General features: G+C 49.7%; 1 protein-coding gene across 1 annotated transcript in view; it reads left to right on the top strand.

Moving 5' to 3' along the window:
- Window positions 1-4,626, top strand: part of Syt12 (synaptotagmin 12) — a 44,899-nt gene extending 40,273 nt beyond the window's left edge. The window contains exons 7-8 of the mRNA XM_045160082.1: window positions 250-383; window positions 2,880-4,626. Of these exons, the coding sequence (XP_045016017.1) occupies window positions 250-383; window positions 2,880-3,053 (308 nt within the window). The 3' untranslated portion in view covers window positions 3,054-4,626. The remainder of the gene's footprint in view (window positions 1-249; window positions 384-2,879) is intronic.
- The last annotated feature ends 7,826 nt before the right edge of the window (window positions 4,627-12,452 follow it).

The following is a 12,452-nucleotide window of genomic DNA, read 5'->3' as shown; positions in this document are numbered from 1 at the left end:
AGTTCGAGGCTCGATTCCCCAGGACCCACGTAAGCCAGATGCACAAGGGGCGGCACACATGTTTGGAGTTTGTTTGCAGTGGCTGGAAGCCCTGGCGCGCCCATTCTCTCTCTGTCTCTATCTGCCTCTTTCTCTCTCTGTCTGTCGCTCTCAAATAAATAAAATAAACAAAAAAAATTTTTTTTAAAGTGGGGAAGGCTGTGCAGAGCAAGTGTAGCACTTGTCCTAACCCCACCTACCTGCGTACAGACCCCTTTGTCAAGGTGTACCTGCTGCAGGACGGCAGGAAGATGAGCAAGAAGAAGACGGCGGTGAAGAGAGATGACCCCAACCCAGTGTTCAACGAAGCCATGATCTTCTCAGTGCCAGCCATTGTGCTCCAGGTGAGGGAAAGGCCAGGCACTTGCAGGGCTCTGGGCCTCTACACCCCTCTGGCTCTACTTCTTGGGACCCCAAGCCCTCACTCTTAGAGTCAAGCATTTATTTATTTATTTATTGGTTTTTCGAGGTAGAGGTTTCACTCTAGCCCAGGCTGACCTGTGTAGTCTCCAACTCACAGTGATCCTCCTACCTCTGCCTCCCAAGTGCTGGGATCAAAGGTGTACGCCATGCCCGGCTCAGACATTTATTAGGGACTAATCTGGTGTCAGTCCTGTGGTGACTGTTGGGGACCTGGTCCCTGCTCTCTTCCATGCTTATAAGAGACAGGCAGTAAAGTCTCCAGATAATGTGAATCCCATAGGAACTTCCCAGGTTTTAGCAGTCAGAGGTGCTTCCTGCAGGAGGGAATGGCTCAGCCAAGCTCTGGGATAGTCCTCAATGGAAGGACCTTCAGGGCCTGGATATAATACAGGGCCCAAGGTCCGAGGCCTAAGCCTACCAGGGCTCTATTGCAAGACCCTGCTGGGCTCCTGACACTACGTGGCTTCCAAAGGGCTGTGTGCCCCTGGAGGTCCCTTCCAGGGAGATAGCACAGACCACAGAGAGACTACAGAGGATACATTTTGGGCCACATCAGTTGCACACTTGTGAAGGTGGGGATGTAGCCAAGTCACCTCACTGTCTTCTTTTTCCATGCTTTGGCACTTTTTTGTTTGTTTGTTTTTTGTTTTTCAAGGTAGGGTCTCACTCTAGCCCAGGCTGACCTGGAATTCACTATGTAGTCTCAGGGTGCCCTCGAACTCACAGTGATCCTCCTACCTCTGCCTCCCGAGTGCGCCACCACACCTGGCTGCTTTGGCATTTCTAACAGAAAGACAGTTCTTTGTGCCTGTGTCAAAGCCTGCCCCATAACCTTGGAACTGTGCAGAGCTCACCTTATCTCCCCTCCCCAGGGTCCCTCCTATGGGTTTGTTCTCGTTTGTTTTTGAGGAAAGGTCTTGCCATGTAGCCTAGTCTGACCTAGAACTCAATGTGTAGCTAAGAATGACCTAGAACTTATGATCCTCCTGCCTCTGCCTCCTAAGTACTGGGATTACAGGTATGTGTCACCATGCCTGATTTATACATTGCTGGGGAGGGGGAAGGAAGAGGAGGAAAAGGGGAAACTCCCAAATCCTTAGCCAAGCCTGATGGTGCATGCCTAGAATTCCAGCCCTCACACAGCAGAGACAGGAGGATTATGAACTCAAGACCAACCTCAGCTACATAGCAAACTTGAAGCCAGTATGGGTCCTATGAGATGTTGTCTCAAAAAGAAAAATATGGGCTGGAGAGATGGCTTAGCAGTTAAGCGCTTGCCTGTGAAGCCTAAGGACCCCGGTTCGAGGCTCGGTTCCCCAGGTCCCACGTTAGCCAGATGCACAAGGGGGCGCACGCATCTGGAGTTCGTTTGCAGAGGCTGGAAGCCCTGGCGCGCCCATTCTCTCTCTCTCCCTCTATCTGCCTTTCTCTCTGTGTCTGTCGCTCTCAAATAAATAAATAAATAATAAATAAATAAAAATTCACTTTAAAAATAAATAAATAAATAAAAGAAAAATATCCAGGCTGGAGAAATGTCTTAGCAGTTAAAGCATTTGTCGGCAAAGCCAGAGGACCCAGATTCCATTCTCCAGTACCCATGTAAACCAGATTCCAAGGTGGTGCATGCTTCTGGAATTTGCAGTAGCTAGAGGCCCTGGTGTGCCCATTCTCTCTAAGAAAAAAAATAAGAAAAATAATCCAAAATCTGGGCTGGAGGGATGGCTTGGCCGTTAAGGTGCTTGCCTGCAAAGCCAAAGGACCCAGTTTCGATTCCCCAGGACCCATGTAAGTCAGGTGCACAAGTTGGCACATGTGTCTGGAGTTCATTTGCAGTGGCTGAAGTCCCTGGCATGCCCATTCTCCCTCTTTCTCTCTCTCTCTCTTTCTCTTTTTTTTTTTTCTCCCTCTCTCAAATAAATAAAATAAAATATTTAAAAAATCCAAAATCATCCAGGCATGGTGGCTCATGCCTTTAATCCCAGCACTTGGGAGGCAGAAGTAGGAGGATTGTCATGAGTTTGAGGCCACCCTGAGACTACATAGTGAATTCCAGGTCAGTCTGGGCTAGAGTGAGACCCTACCTCAAAAAATAAAACCAAAATCTAAAATCAAGCAAACAAATCAAAAAGAAAGAACCCAAGTTCTACCCACAGTCACATAGCTAGCAGCAAGGAAGTGAGGAGGTGGCATTTGGACCTTACGGGTACTGCCACTCTTCGGAATTTAAGCAATACTCACTCTAGCCTTGCCTGCCACTTATTTGCCAGGGACATGGGACAAGTCTCCTCACCTCCCAGGTCAGGGGGAGAATTGAGGGAGCTGGGCTGGCACCTCTTGGGGCCTAGCATCATTCATGAGCTAGGACTGGGAGCTAAGGAAGAATCAGATCCCCAACACTCATGTCACTTCCTCCCCAGGACTTGTCACTCCGTGTGACAGTGGCTGAGAGCAGCAGTGACGGCCATGGGGATAACGTGGGCCACGTCATCATCGGGCCCTCAGCCAGCGGCATGGGCACCACACACTGGAACCAGATGCTGGCCACACTGCGAAGGCCTGTGTCCATGTGGCATCCCGTCCGGCGAAACTAGCTGCCAGGCCAGGTCAGGTGGGTAACAGAGCCACCAGAGCCTGACACAAGCTCAGCCCTTCTGACAAGGCTCTCTCCATAGCCAGCTGGAGCCCTGAACACCAGAGGATCGCCAGGGAGACCTCATCAGCCATCTTGGATCCTCTGTCCAGACTGTAGTGGAAGAGCAGTGTGGCCTTCTCATCCAGGAAATTAGGGTTTTCTCCTGTGGAGGATCAGCTGTGGCTAGGCAGTGACCCTGGGAAGGCAGCAAACACTGGCCAACTGTGTACTCATCAAAACCCTCTTGAGGTCTGTCCCTGACCTGCTGAGAGACATGGGCCAGCTCCCCTCCTGCACTGCTCCTAGAAGCCAGCTGCTAGTGAGCCTTGGGGGCCAGGTCTTGTGCCAGGAACTAGCAGGGCTAACACAAACAAGACATAGCCCTCGGGATGCCAGGAAGCCAAGATGCCCTCCGTTCTGAGTGAACTCAATGCCAGCTGACAGCCCAGCCAGGTGGACGCATGGAAGGGCCCTGGAGTCTGGGGAAACAAGGAAGACTTCTTTACAAGAAGAGTTGAGCTTCAAGGGTTGGGAAGAAAACTGAGTGTCCCAGGCAGGGGACACAGCCAAGCAATGGCAGGAAATGAACCTTCCTATCCCAGATACAGACCTCAACACTCTGCTCGGGGGACAGGAGAGGCCAGGAGACCAGGCCCAGCAAAGCCCTGCAGGCCACATGAGGGCTTCCCCGAACCTCTGCCACTGTAAGATCCAGAAGTTCCCGAGTGTTGGCTGTGTTCCTGTTGGAAAGAAAGTTACCTGGAGCAGGCCTGGTTCTAACTCCAGGGACACTGGACATCCTGGATCAAGGTCCCTAAACCTGTGATCTCAGGGATGGTCAGCCTCAGCTTGGTGGTCAGGTAGAGCTCTGGAGGGGCTCTGTTGTATGTCACCCGCTCAGCCAGTCTTTGGCTTCCCCACAGCCAGAGTTAATGAGGGAGGGTGTCACACTACTCTGCCTGGCACAGATAAGGGGTGGCTTTGATCTGACAGCCCTTCATGAAAGATGCGAGGGTGCCTCTCCGACTTTAAAGGGATGGTGAGTGGAGGTGTGGTGAGAAAGGGACTCAGACTAGCTGTCCCTGGTTCTTGGCCCTAGTGAGCCATGGAGACCCAGGTCCAACCATATCATCAGTGACCAAGAGACAGGTACCTAGAATGGGCACACAGGGGCAACAGGCCTGAAAGCAGGACCCTTCTGCCACAACTGGGTCCCCACTGAGGCCAAGCTGTCTACCCTCTCTACTACCAAGAGATCAACACAGGGCCAGGAACACCTGCACAGTTGAGCTAGTCCTTGCCCCCTTGAGCCTCCAAATTCTTTGTGACCCAGTGGTTTTGCAGGGCAGGCCACGTCCCTAACCTTCCCTATCCCCTTTGCCCTCCCACTAACTGCATGAAATGTTGACTGTGTGCCTGGATGGTTGCGATGGGGACCGCGAATGCTGACTGGAATGATTCTAAAGTAAAATAAAGCTAGGGTAGGAAGGGGGCTTCCAGAGAGCCCTGCTCAGCCTCAACTCAGTCACCTCTGTCTCGGAGGGGGGTGTTGGGCCTTTCTTCCTCTGATTATGACATGGATAACACCATCAGACTGCTTGGAAAGCTCTGAAGAGGGGCCTTTACACAAGCTTGTGGACAGGAAAATGAAGAAAAGCTTCTCTACGGTGATTCTCTAGGCCCAGACAATCTTATCAGGTGGATAAGGCAAGAATACATTCTGAGCAGAGAGCACCATGCATATAAAAGGGCAGGAAGGAGGGGGGTTGCTGGAGAGATGGCTCAGCAGTTAAGGCCTTTGCCTGCAAAAACAAAGGACCCTGGTTCGATTCCCCAGGACCCACGTACGCCAGATGCATAAGGGGGCACATGCGTCTGGAGTTTGTTTGCAGTAGCTGGAGGCCCTGGCGCATCCATTCTCTCTCTCCCTCTCTCTGCCTCTTTCTCTGTCTCTCTCAAATAAATAAATAAAAATAAAGTTTAAATATATATCTATATATTTTAAAAGGGCGGGAGGGGACAAATACAGGACCACATTCTTCACCTTGCTTGAGCAGAGGGAGAAAGCGGGAAACAGGGAGCCAGGCGAGGGCCCAAGTAGGAAGAAGTCCCCTTTAAGGTTACTGAGAGCTGGTGCCCAGCCTGCAGCCTGGCACTTCACAGCGCTTCACAGGCAGGCAGCTGTTGGCATCTTCTTTGCACGTATGTGAAAACTGAGCTCAGAGAATTTAGGTAACTAACCCAAGATCACACAGCCAGAAAGGCACAGAGCTGTGATCCAAGTTCACGCTGTCTGGTTCCAGGGCCTATGTTGTCCCACTAGGACGTGTTGCCCCTTTCCCTAAGTCCTTACAGATGCAGCTAAAAGCCCTCTGGATTCCATAGTATTCTGGCTTTCCTCTGGCAGATCACAGCTGGATAATACACAGCAGGGCTGGGGAGATGGCTCAGTGGTTAAAGGCACTTGCAAAGCCTAGCAGCCCAGGTTCAATTCCTCAGTACCCACATAAAACCAGACACACATGGCATCTGGAGTTTGCAACTATGGGAGGTCCTGGTGTGCCCATACACGCTTCTCTCTCTCTCTCTCAAATGAATTAATTGGTTAAAACAAATCTTACTAAGACTTTTTGTATGGGGCTGGAGAGATGGTTCAGCAATTAAAGGTGCTTGCTTGCAAAGCCTGACAGCCTAGATACCCACATGAAGCCAGATACACAAAGTAGCACATGCATCTGGAGTTTGTCTGGGGAGGCAGGAGGCCCTGGCATGTCTGTGCAATCTCTCTGTCTCTTTCTGTCTTTCTTTCTCATTTGCCTTTCTCTCAAATAAATAAATAAAAATATTTTTAAAATGCCAAGCTTAGTAGCGTATGACTTTAATCCCAGCATTCAGGAGGCAGAAGTAGGCGTATTGCTGTGAGTTCAAGGCCAGCCAGAGACTACATAGTGCATTTCAGGTCAGTCTGAGCTAAAGCAAGACCCTACCTCAAAAAAAAAAAAAAAAAATTAAAAAGAAGAAAAAAATCTTGCTGAAAATACCCAGTAGGCCCCAGGATGCCATGGGCTAACTGAAGAGCTCTGTGGAACCCCAATCAGGCAGACAGACAAGCCAGGATTGAGGACTGGAGCCTGTTGGAAAAATACAGTCGCAGGGTGGTTGCGGGGGGAACTACTGGGAAGCAATAGAAACATGAACACTGGCTTCACAGAACATCTTTGTACACATGGAGAAGGGAGAGGCACCCCAAAGGAACTGAGCAAAGATGTCATACGTCTGGGGAGACACATCTGGACAGAGGCTTGAGAGGCTGAGCGGGATGGGCTATGGGGTCTCCCAGAATCCCAGGTGAGGTAGAATCGGGTAACAGGCAGTCACAGTCACGGAGAGGTTCTGAGCAGGATCTGGTCTGAAAGAGAGTCAGGAGGACTCTGGGGTCTTAGAGGTAACACAGAGGGACATTAGCAAGCATGGCTTCTGGTCAGTGAAAGGTAGAGCAGGCAGGAAGTCTCTGAGCTACCTTTAGGCTTGGGGTTCATTAAGCAGGACTCCAGCTAAGGTGTGCTCTTGGCTCTTGGAGAGGAAGCATTCAATCAAGGCTGACCGGTTCCTCTCATGACTCCAGCCATCCCCACATTCCTCTCCATTTCCACCCTTTCCTCCAGCGTCCCAGGCCCCTAGGTCTGGGAGCCCACCTAAGGGGAAAGATGGAGGGGTCATTGACTGACCAGTGGCATTGTCTGAATTAAGCTTGCCTATGGGAGAAGGAAGATGGGGCTTCTTTAAAGCACCCACAGATGACAGCAGTTTTCCCCCTCTCTTCCTCATTCATGGCCTATGGCCACAGAAAGGGGCAAGTTAATTAAGAGGCTAAATGAGCGCTAAGATGGGGGTCACAGGGTTCCCTCCCTGTCTACTCAACCACTGATCCACCTGTTCAAACGCAAAGGCCAACAGGGGCCCGACAGAGAGGCGAGGCCAGACAAGAGGCCGCCCAGCTAGAGGAACTGAACCCCAGCAGGAGGATGATTGGGAGAAGGGACCCTGTGGGCTCACCTGGAGTAGACCCGGGTTGCAGCTTACCTGTTGGGTAACAAGTTCCTTCCCCTCTCAGTTTCTACAACTGAACAATGAGGGTATTGGACAAGAAGGTCTGTAAAAGTCTCCCACCTTTGACGCTTGATTTTTTTGTTTTTGAAACAAGATCTGTTAGCCTAGGCTGGCCTATATTTGGCTATGTAGCCAAGAATGAACGTGAACTCATGATCGTCCTCTCTCCAACCTTCCCAGTGCTGGGTATAGGTGTGGAGATATGTGTGAACCACCCAGCACCAGCCTTTTTTTTTTTTTTTTTTTTGGTTTTTCAAGGAAGGCTGACCTGACAATCACTATGTAGACTCAGGGCGTCCTCCAACTCAGCAGTCCTCACACCTCTGCCTCCCGAGTGCTGGGATTAAAGGTGTGTGTCACCACACCCGGTTCAAATATTTTTTTTCTTTCTTCTTCTTCCCCCCCCCCCCGCACCCAGCTTTGCTAAGTGAGGTGGCATCTTCTCATTCCCTCTCTCTGGGTCTTTGTCCCTGACTGGCCTCAGGTCATTAGGCTTTGCAGGCAAGTGTCTTAACAGCTGCGTCATCTCTCAAATATTTTTATTTATTTATTTGACATAGAGAGAGAGAGAGAGAGAGAGAGAGAGACAGAATGGGTACACCAGGCCTCTAACCATTGCAAATGAACTCTAGATGCAGGAACCATCTTGTGCATCTGGTTTATGTGGGTACTGGGGAGCTGAACTTGGGTCCTTAGTCTTTCCAGGCAAGTGCCTTAATTGCTAAGCTATCTCTCTAGCCCCTTGTTTTTTCTTTGTTGTTGTTGTTTTGTTTGTTTGTTTGTTTGTTTTCCAAAGTAGAATTTCACTCTAGGCTGACCTGGAATTCAATTCACTCTGTAGTCTCAGGGTGGCCTCGAATTCACAGTGATCCTCCTACCTCAGCTTCCTGAGTGCTAGGATTAAAGACATGTGCCACCACACCAGGCCCTTGTTTTTCCTTTTAAAATTATTTGTATTTATTTCTCTCTGTGTGTGAGAGAGGTAGTATGGGTACACCAGGGTCTCGCCACTGTAGACAAACTCCAGACGCATTTGCTACTTTGTGCCTCTGGATTTATGTGGGTACTGGAAAATTAAACCTGGGCCAGCAGGCTTTGCAAGCAAGTGCTTTTGACTGCTGAGAAATCTCCCCAGCCCTGTGATTTTTTTAAAAAACTTTATTTTATTTGTTTGAAAAAGAAAGTGGCAGAGAGAGAATGAGCATGCCAGGGCTGATTTTCTTTTTGCATGTGTGTATGTATGTATGTATGTATGTGTGTGTGTAGATGTGCCCAGCTGCCTGTGTTTGAGGTTCAACTCTTCCACTTAACCAGCTGTAGAACTTTGGACAAATTATCTGTCCTCTTTGGGCCTCAGTTTCTTCATTTGTCAAAGGACCATAAGAACTGGGCTAGAGAGATCGCTTAATGGTTAAGGAGCTTGCCTGCAAAGCCTAAGGACCCAGGTTCAACTCTCCAAGTCCCACCTAAGCCAGACACACAAGGTGACATAATCATAGTAGGTTGCTCATGCACACAAGGTGGCACGTGCATTTGGAGTTCTATTGCAGTGGCTGGAGGCCCTGGCCTCTAAATAAATAAATAAATAAATGGAACATAAGAATTATAGAAAGAGGACCGGAGAAGATGGCTTAGCAGTTAAGGTGCTTGCCCGCAAAGCTAAAAGGACCCCGGTTTGATTCTCCAGGCCCCACATAAGCCAGATGCACAAGGAGGCGCATACATCTAGAGTTTGTTTGCAGTGGCTGTAAGCCCTGGTGTGCTCTCTTTCTCTCTCTCTCTCCCTTTCACTCTCTATCTCTTTCTCTCAAATAAATAAATAAAATATTAAATAAGGAATTATAGAAAGAGTGAAATGGCACATGACAAGTGTCTGGCACCCAGGAGGTGCTTGATAAACTTGAAAGCAAGGTTTTGCCTGTCCTGTTGGGCACAAAGTCCCCTGGGGTTTGATGTTTGCGATGAAAGCCTGGAGGGCATGGAGATGTGGGCATCAAAGCACTTCAGCAACTGTATTCCAGAGCCTGTGAGCCAAGCCAAGGCACCTCAAGGGCAGGACTACATCGCTGAAGTTCTGCTCCTCCCCACTGACATTTCCTTTCACTCAGCCACCCACCAGCACCCAAGCCAGGCAACATAGGTGGTCACAGTGCAAAGATCACAGCAGCCACACGGGGGCAGCAGATAACCAACTAGGATGCTTGACCACAGGGTAAGGTCAGAAACCAGGGCAGAGGGCTCAAGGTTAGGAGATCCTTGGAGTAGGTGGAGGATGGAAGGTGGTCACGTGTCTACAGATCTCCCAAATTAGGTGACATGTTTTATTCCCCTTACTCTGTTTTGTTTGTTTGTTTGTTTTCCAAGTCTGGGTCTCTAGCTGGGAGTTGACCTGGAACTCATTCTGTATCCCCAGGCTGGCCCCGAACTCACAGAGATCCTCCTACCTCAGCATGGGACTAAATGCATGTGCCACCATGCCCAGCTTGTATATGCTTATTCTTTTTTTTTTTTTTAATTTATTTATTTATTTATTTGAGAGGCGACAGACACAGAGAGAAAGACAGATAGAGGGAGAGAGAGAGAATGGGCGTGCCAGGGCTTCCAGCCTCTGCAAACGAACTCCAGATGTGTGCGCCCCCTTGTGCATCTGGCTAACGTGGGACCTGGGGAACCGAGCCTCGAACCAGGGTCCTTAGGCTTCACAGGCAAGCGCTTAACCGCTAAGCCATCTCTCCAGCCCTGTATATGCTTATTCTTGAGAGCATTTGTTCATTTCTTCAGTTTGTTTCTTTTGAACCTTCCCTTCTTCGTTCTTTCTCTTCTTCCTTTTTTAATTCCCTCCCTTCTCTCTTCTCTCCTTTCTTCTTTCTCCCTCTCCCCCTTCTTCTCTCTGTTCTTCCCTTCATTTCTCCTCCACTGTCTTTTTCCTTCCCTTCCTGTTTATGTCCAGCCAGGCTGCCAATTGGACTTAATATTTGGAACCACAAGTGGCGCCAGCCTGAGACAGACTGGGGTACAGAAATGGGTCAACCATGATCCCTGCCCTTGAAGTGGTCATGACTCTGCTGGGGGCTGATGGATACTGTCTGACCACCTGCATCCTCAAGAAGGAACAACATGCCAGACAGATGCTGGCCTGGCCCCTTCTGCTATTCTGTGGTTTGCAGGGCAGTCACATGCTATGTGGGGTTCAAAAAGAATGCTAGGTTTGGGATTGATGGGGCCTCCAAGGGGGCTGAGTCACCCACAGGCTGGAAGTCAACAGCAGCTACTATAAACAGAAAAACAGCCCTGACCAGGCCGACTGTGTGAGCTGGGCTGCCTCCCCACTCCAAAAATAAACTCCAGGAAAACAGTGCGGTCCAGAGCTCAGCAATGTCAGATTTGGGGAAATTCCTGCTAACCAGGACAAATGGCCATGGATCAGTGACTGAATGACCTGCCTCTTGCAGGAGTCTGAACATTCGTGGCAGTGAGGCTGGGGGTGGGGGGGACTGGACATGGGGAGACCCAAGCCCTAGCCCTGCAAAGCAAGCAGAAGCAGACCTTCTGAGCCCACCTCACAGTCTGAGAGTTCAATATAATGTAGAGCGGGCTGGAGAGATGGCTCAGTGGTTAAAGGCACTTGCTTGCAAAGCCTGATGGTCAGGAATCAGTTCCCCAGTATGAAAGGCATCTGGAGTTCATTCTGACAAGCTCATACCTTCTCTCTTTCCCTCTCTCTCAAATAAATAAATAAATAAATAAATAAATAAATAAATAACTATTACAAAACTTTATAGGAGGTGCTGTGTAGGGGAGAAAGCCAATTTTTACATGCAGTGGGGTTTTGACAAGACAGTTACCCTCTCTGAGCCTCAGTTTCCTCCTCTGTAAAATGGAGCTAAACATGCCCCCCCCCAGCAGACCACAGCAGGGGAGAGGGGCTGCCACCCATCAGTGGGCGATGTTATTAGGAGGTGTTCAGAGAAACTGTAAAGCGTGACAGTCACCAAGTGTGTCATTAGAGTGATTATTCCTATAGCAACCAAGGCCAACCGCCTCTGCCTGACTCTCTGCTCTCTCCACCCTCAGTCCAGCCCCACCTGCCTCCCAGGCTGGCCTGATGACAGCAGCCTGCAAGAAGAGTTCAGGAGATGACGAGGCTGACAGCTGACTGTGGGGGACGGGGCCCCTCCTCACCACTCCTTGGGGCGGGAGCACTGCTCAGCTACACACCCAACCCAGAGCCAAGTCCTGCCCAGCCCTGTGGCAGTTTCGGGGAGGAAGGGGCATCTGAAAGGTGGAGTTACCCTGAAGAGGCTGCCTCCCAGGCTGAGCTCTGGCCGCTGCCCAAAAGAGAACTAAAGGATGGGATGCTTTCACTGGCCACCGTGAGAGCCAAAGGTACTGAAGGTGTTTTTCATCTGCCTGACTTTGAATTCCATAAGGGATGACATCATGACCAATATGGCAGAGGGAGGTAAAAACCCAGACTTCAGTCCTGTTCTGTTTAGCTTCCATGGAAACACCTAGTCCAAGCAAGGTCTGAGAAGACACTTAGGCCCCCCTCCTTTTTTGTTTTTGTTTTTGGTTTTTAAGGGAAGGTCTCACTAGCCCAGGCTGACCTGCAATTCACTATGGAGTCTCAAGGTGGCCTCAAATTCATGGTGATCTTCCTACCTGTGCCTCCCAAGTGCTGGGATTAAAGGCGTGTGCCACCATAGCCAGCTGTTTTGGGGGTGTTTTGTTTGTTTGTTTTTTAAGTAGGTAGGGTCCCACTCTAGTCCAGGCTAACCTATCACATTCTGTAGTCTAGGCTGGCCTTTGCTGGGATTAAAGGTGTATGTATGCCAGCACGTCTGGCAGCCCATGCTTAAGACTTAAATTCTGGCTACTAAGGGTAGAAGAGAGAGAAGACACTAAGCTTCTGGTTCAATATTGGATTTATTCCCGGTACCCAACCTACATCTAAGAATCAGCTCTCAGCTAAGCTCTCCCCTCAGTCCTGTCCCTGAGAAGATGGAGGCAGGAACTCCAGTCACCCTTGGTTCAGTCCCTCCTTTAGGACATCCTTTCTGACCTATCAGAAGTGCTTACTATTCTTCCAAAATGGATGCAGATCCCCTTGTAACCTCCTGTCCTGTCCACCTGCCTCAGGAAGCTCTTCTCATACCAATGACCTGCCTGTGTCCCGTTCTAAATCATGAGCTTCTCAAAGTAGGGGCTTTGTCTCGAATAGCCCAGGGTCCCCAGGCACTTGAAAACT

Source organism: Jaculus jaculus, chromosome 1 (assembly GCF_020740685.1).
Source record: "Jaculus jaculus isolate mJacJac1 chromosome 1, mJacJac1.mat.Y.cur, whole genome shotgun sequence".
Lineage (NCBI taxonomy): Eukaryota > Metazoa > Chordata > Mammalia > Rodentia > Dipodidae > Jaculus > Jaculus jaculus.
Note: the sequence above shows the minus strand (reverse complement) of the source record. Positions and strands in the feature narration are given on the sequence as shown.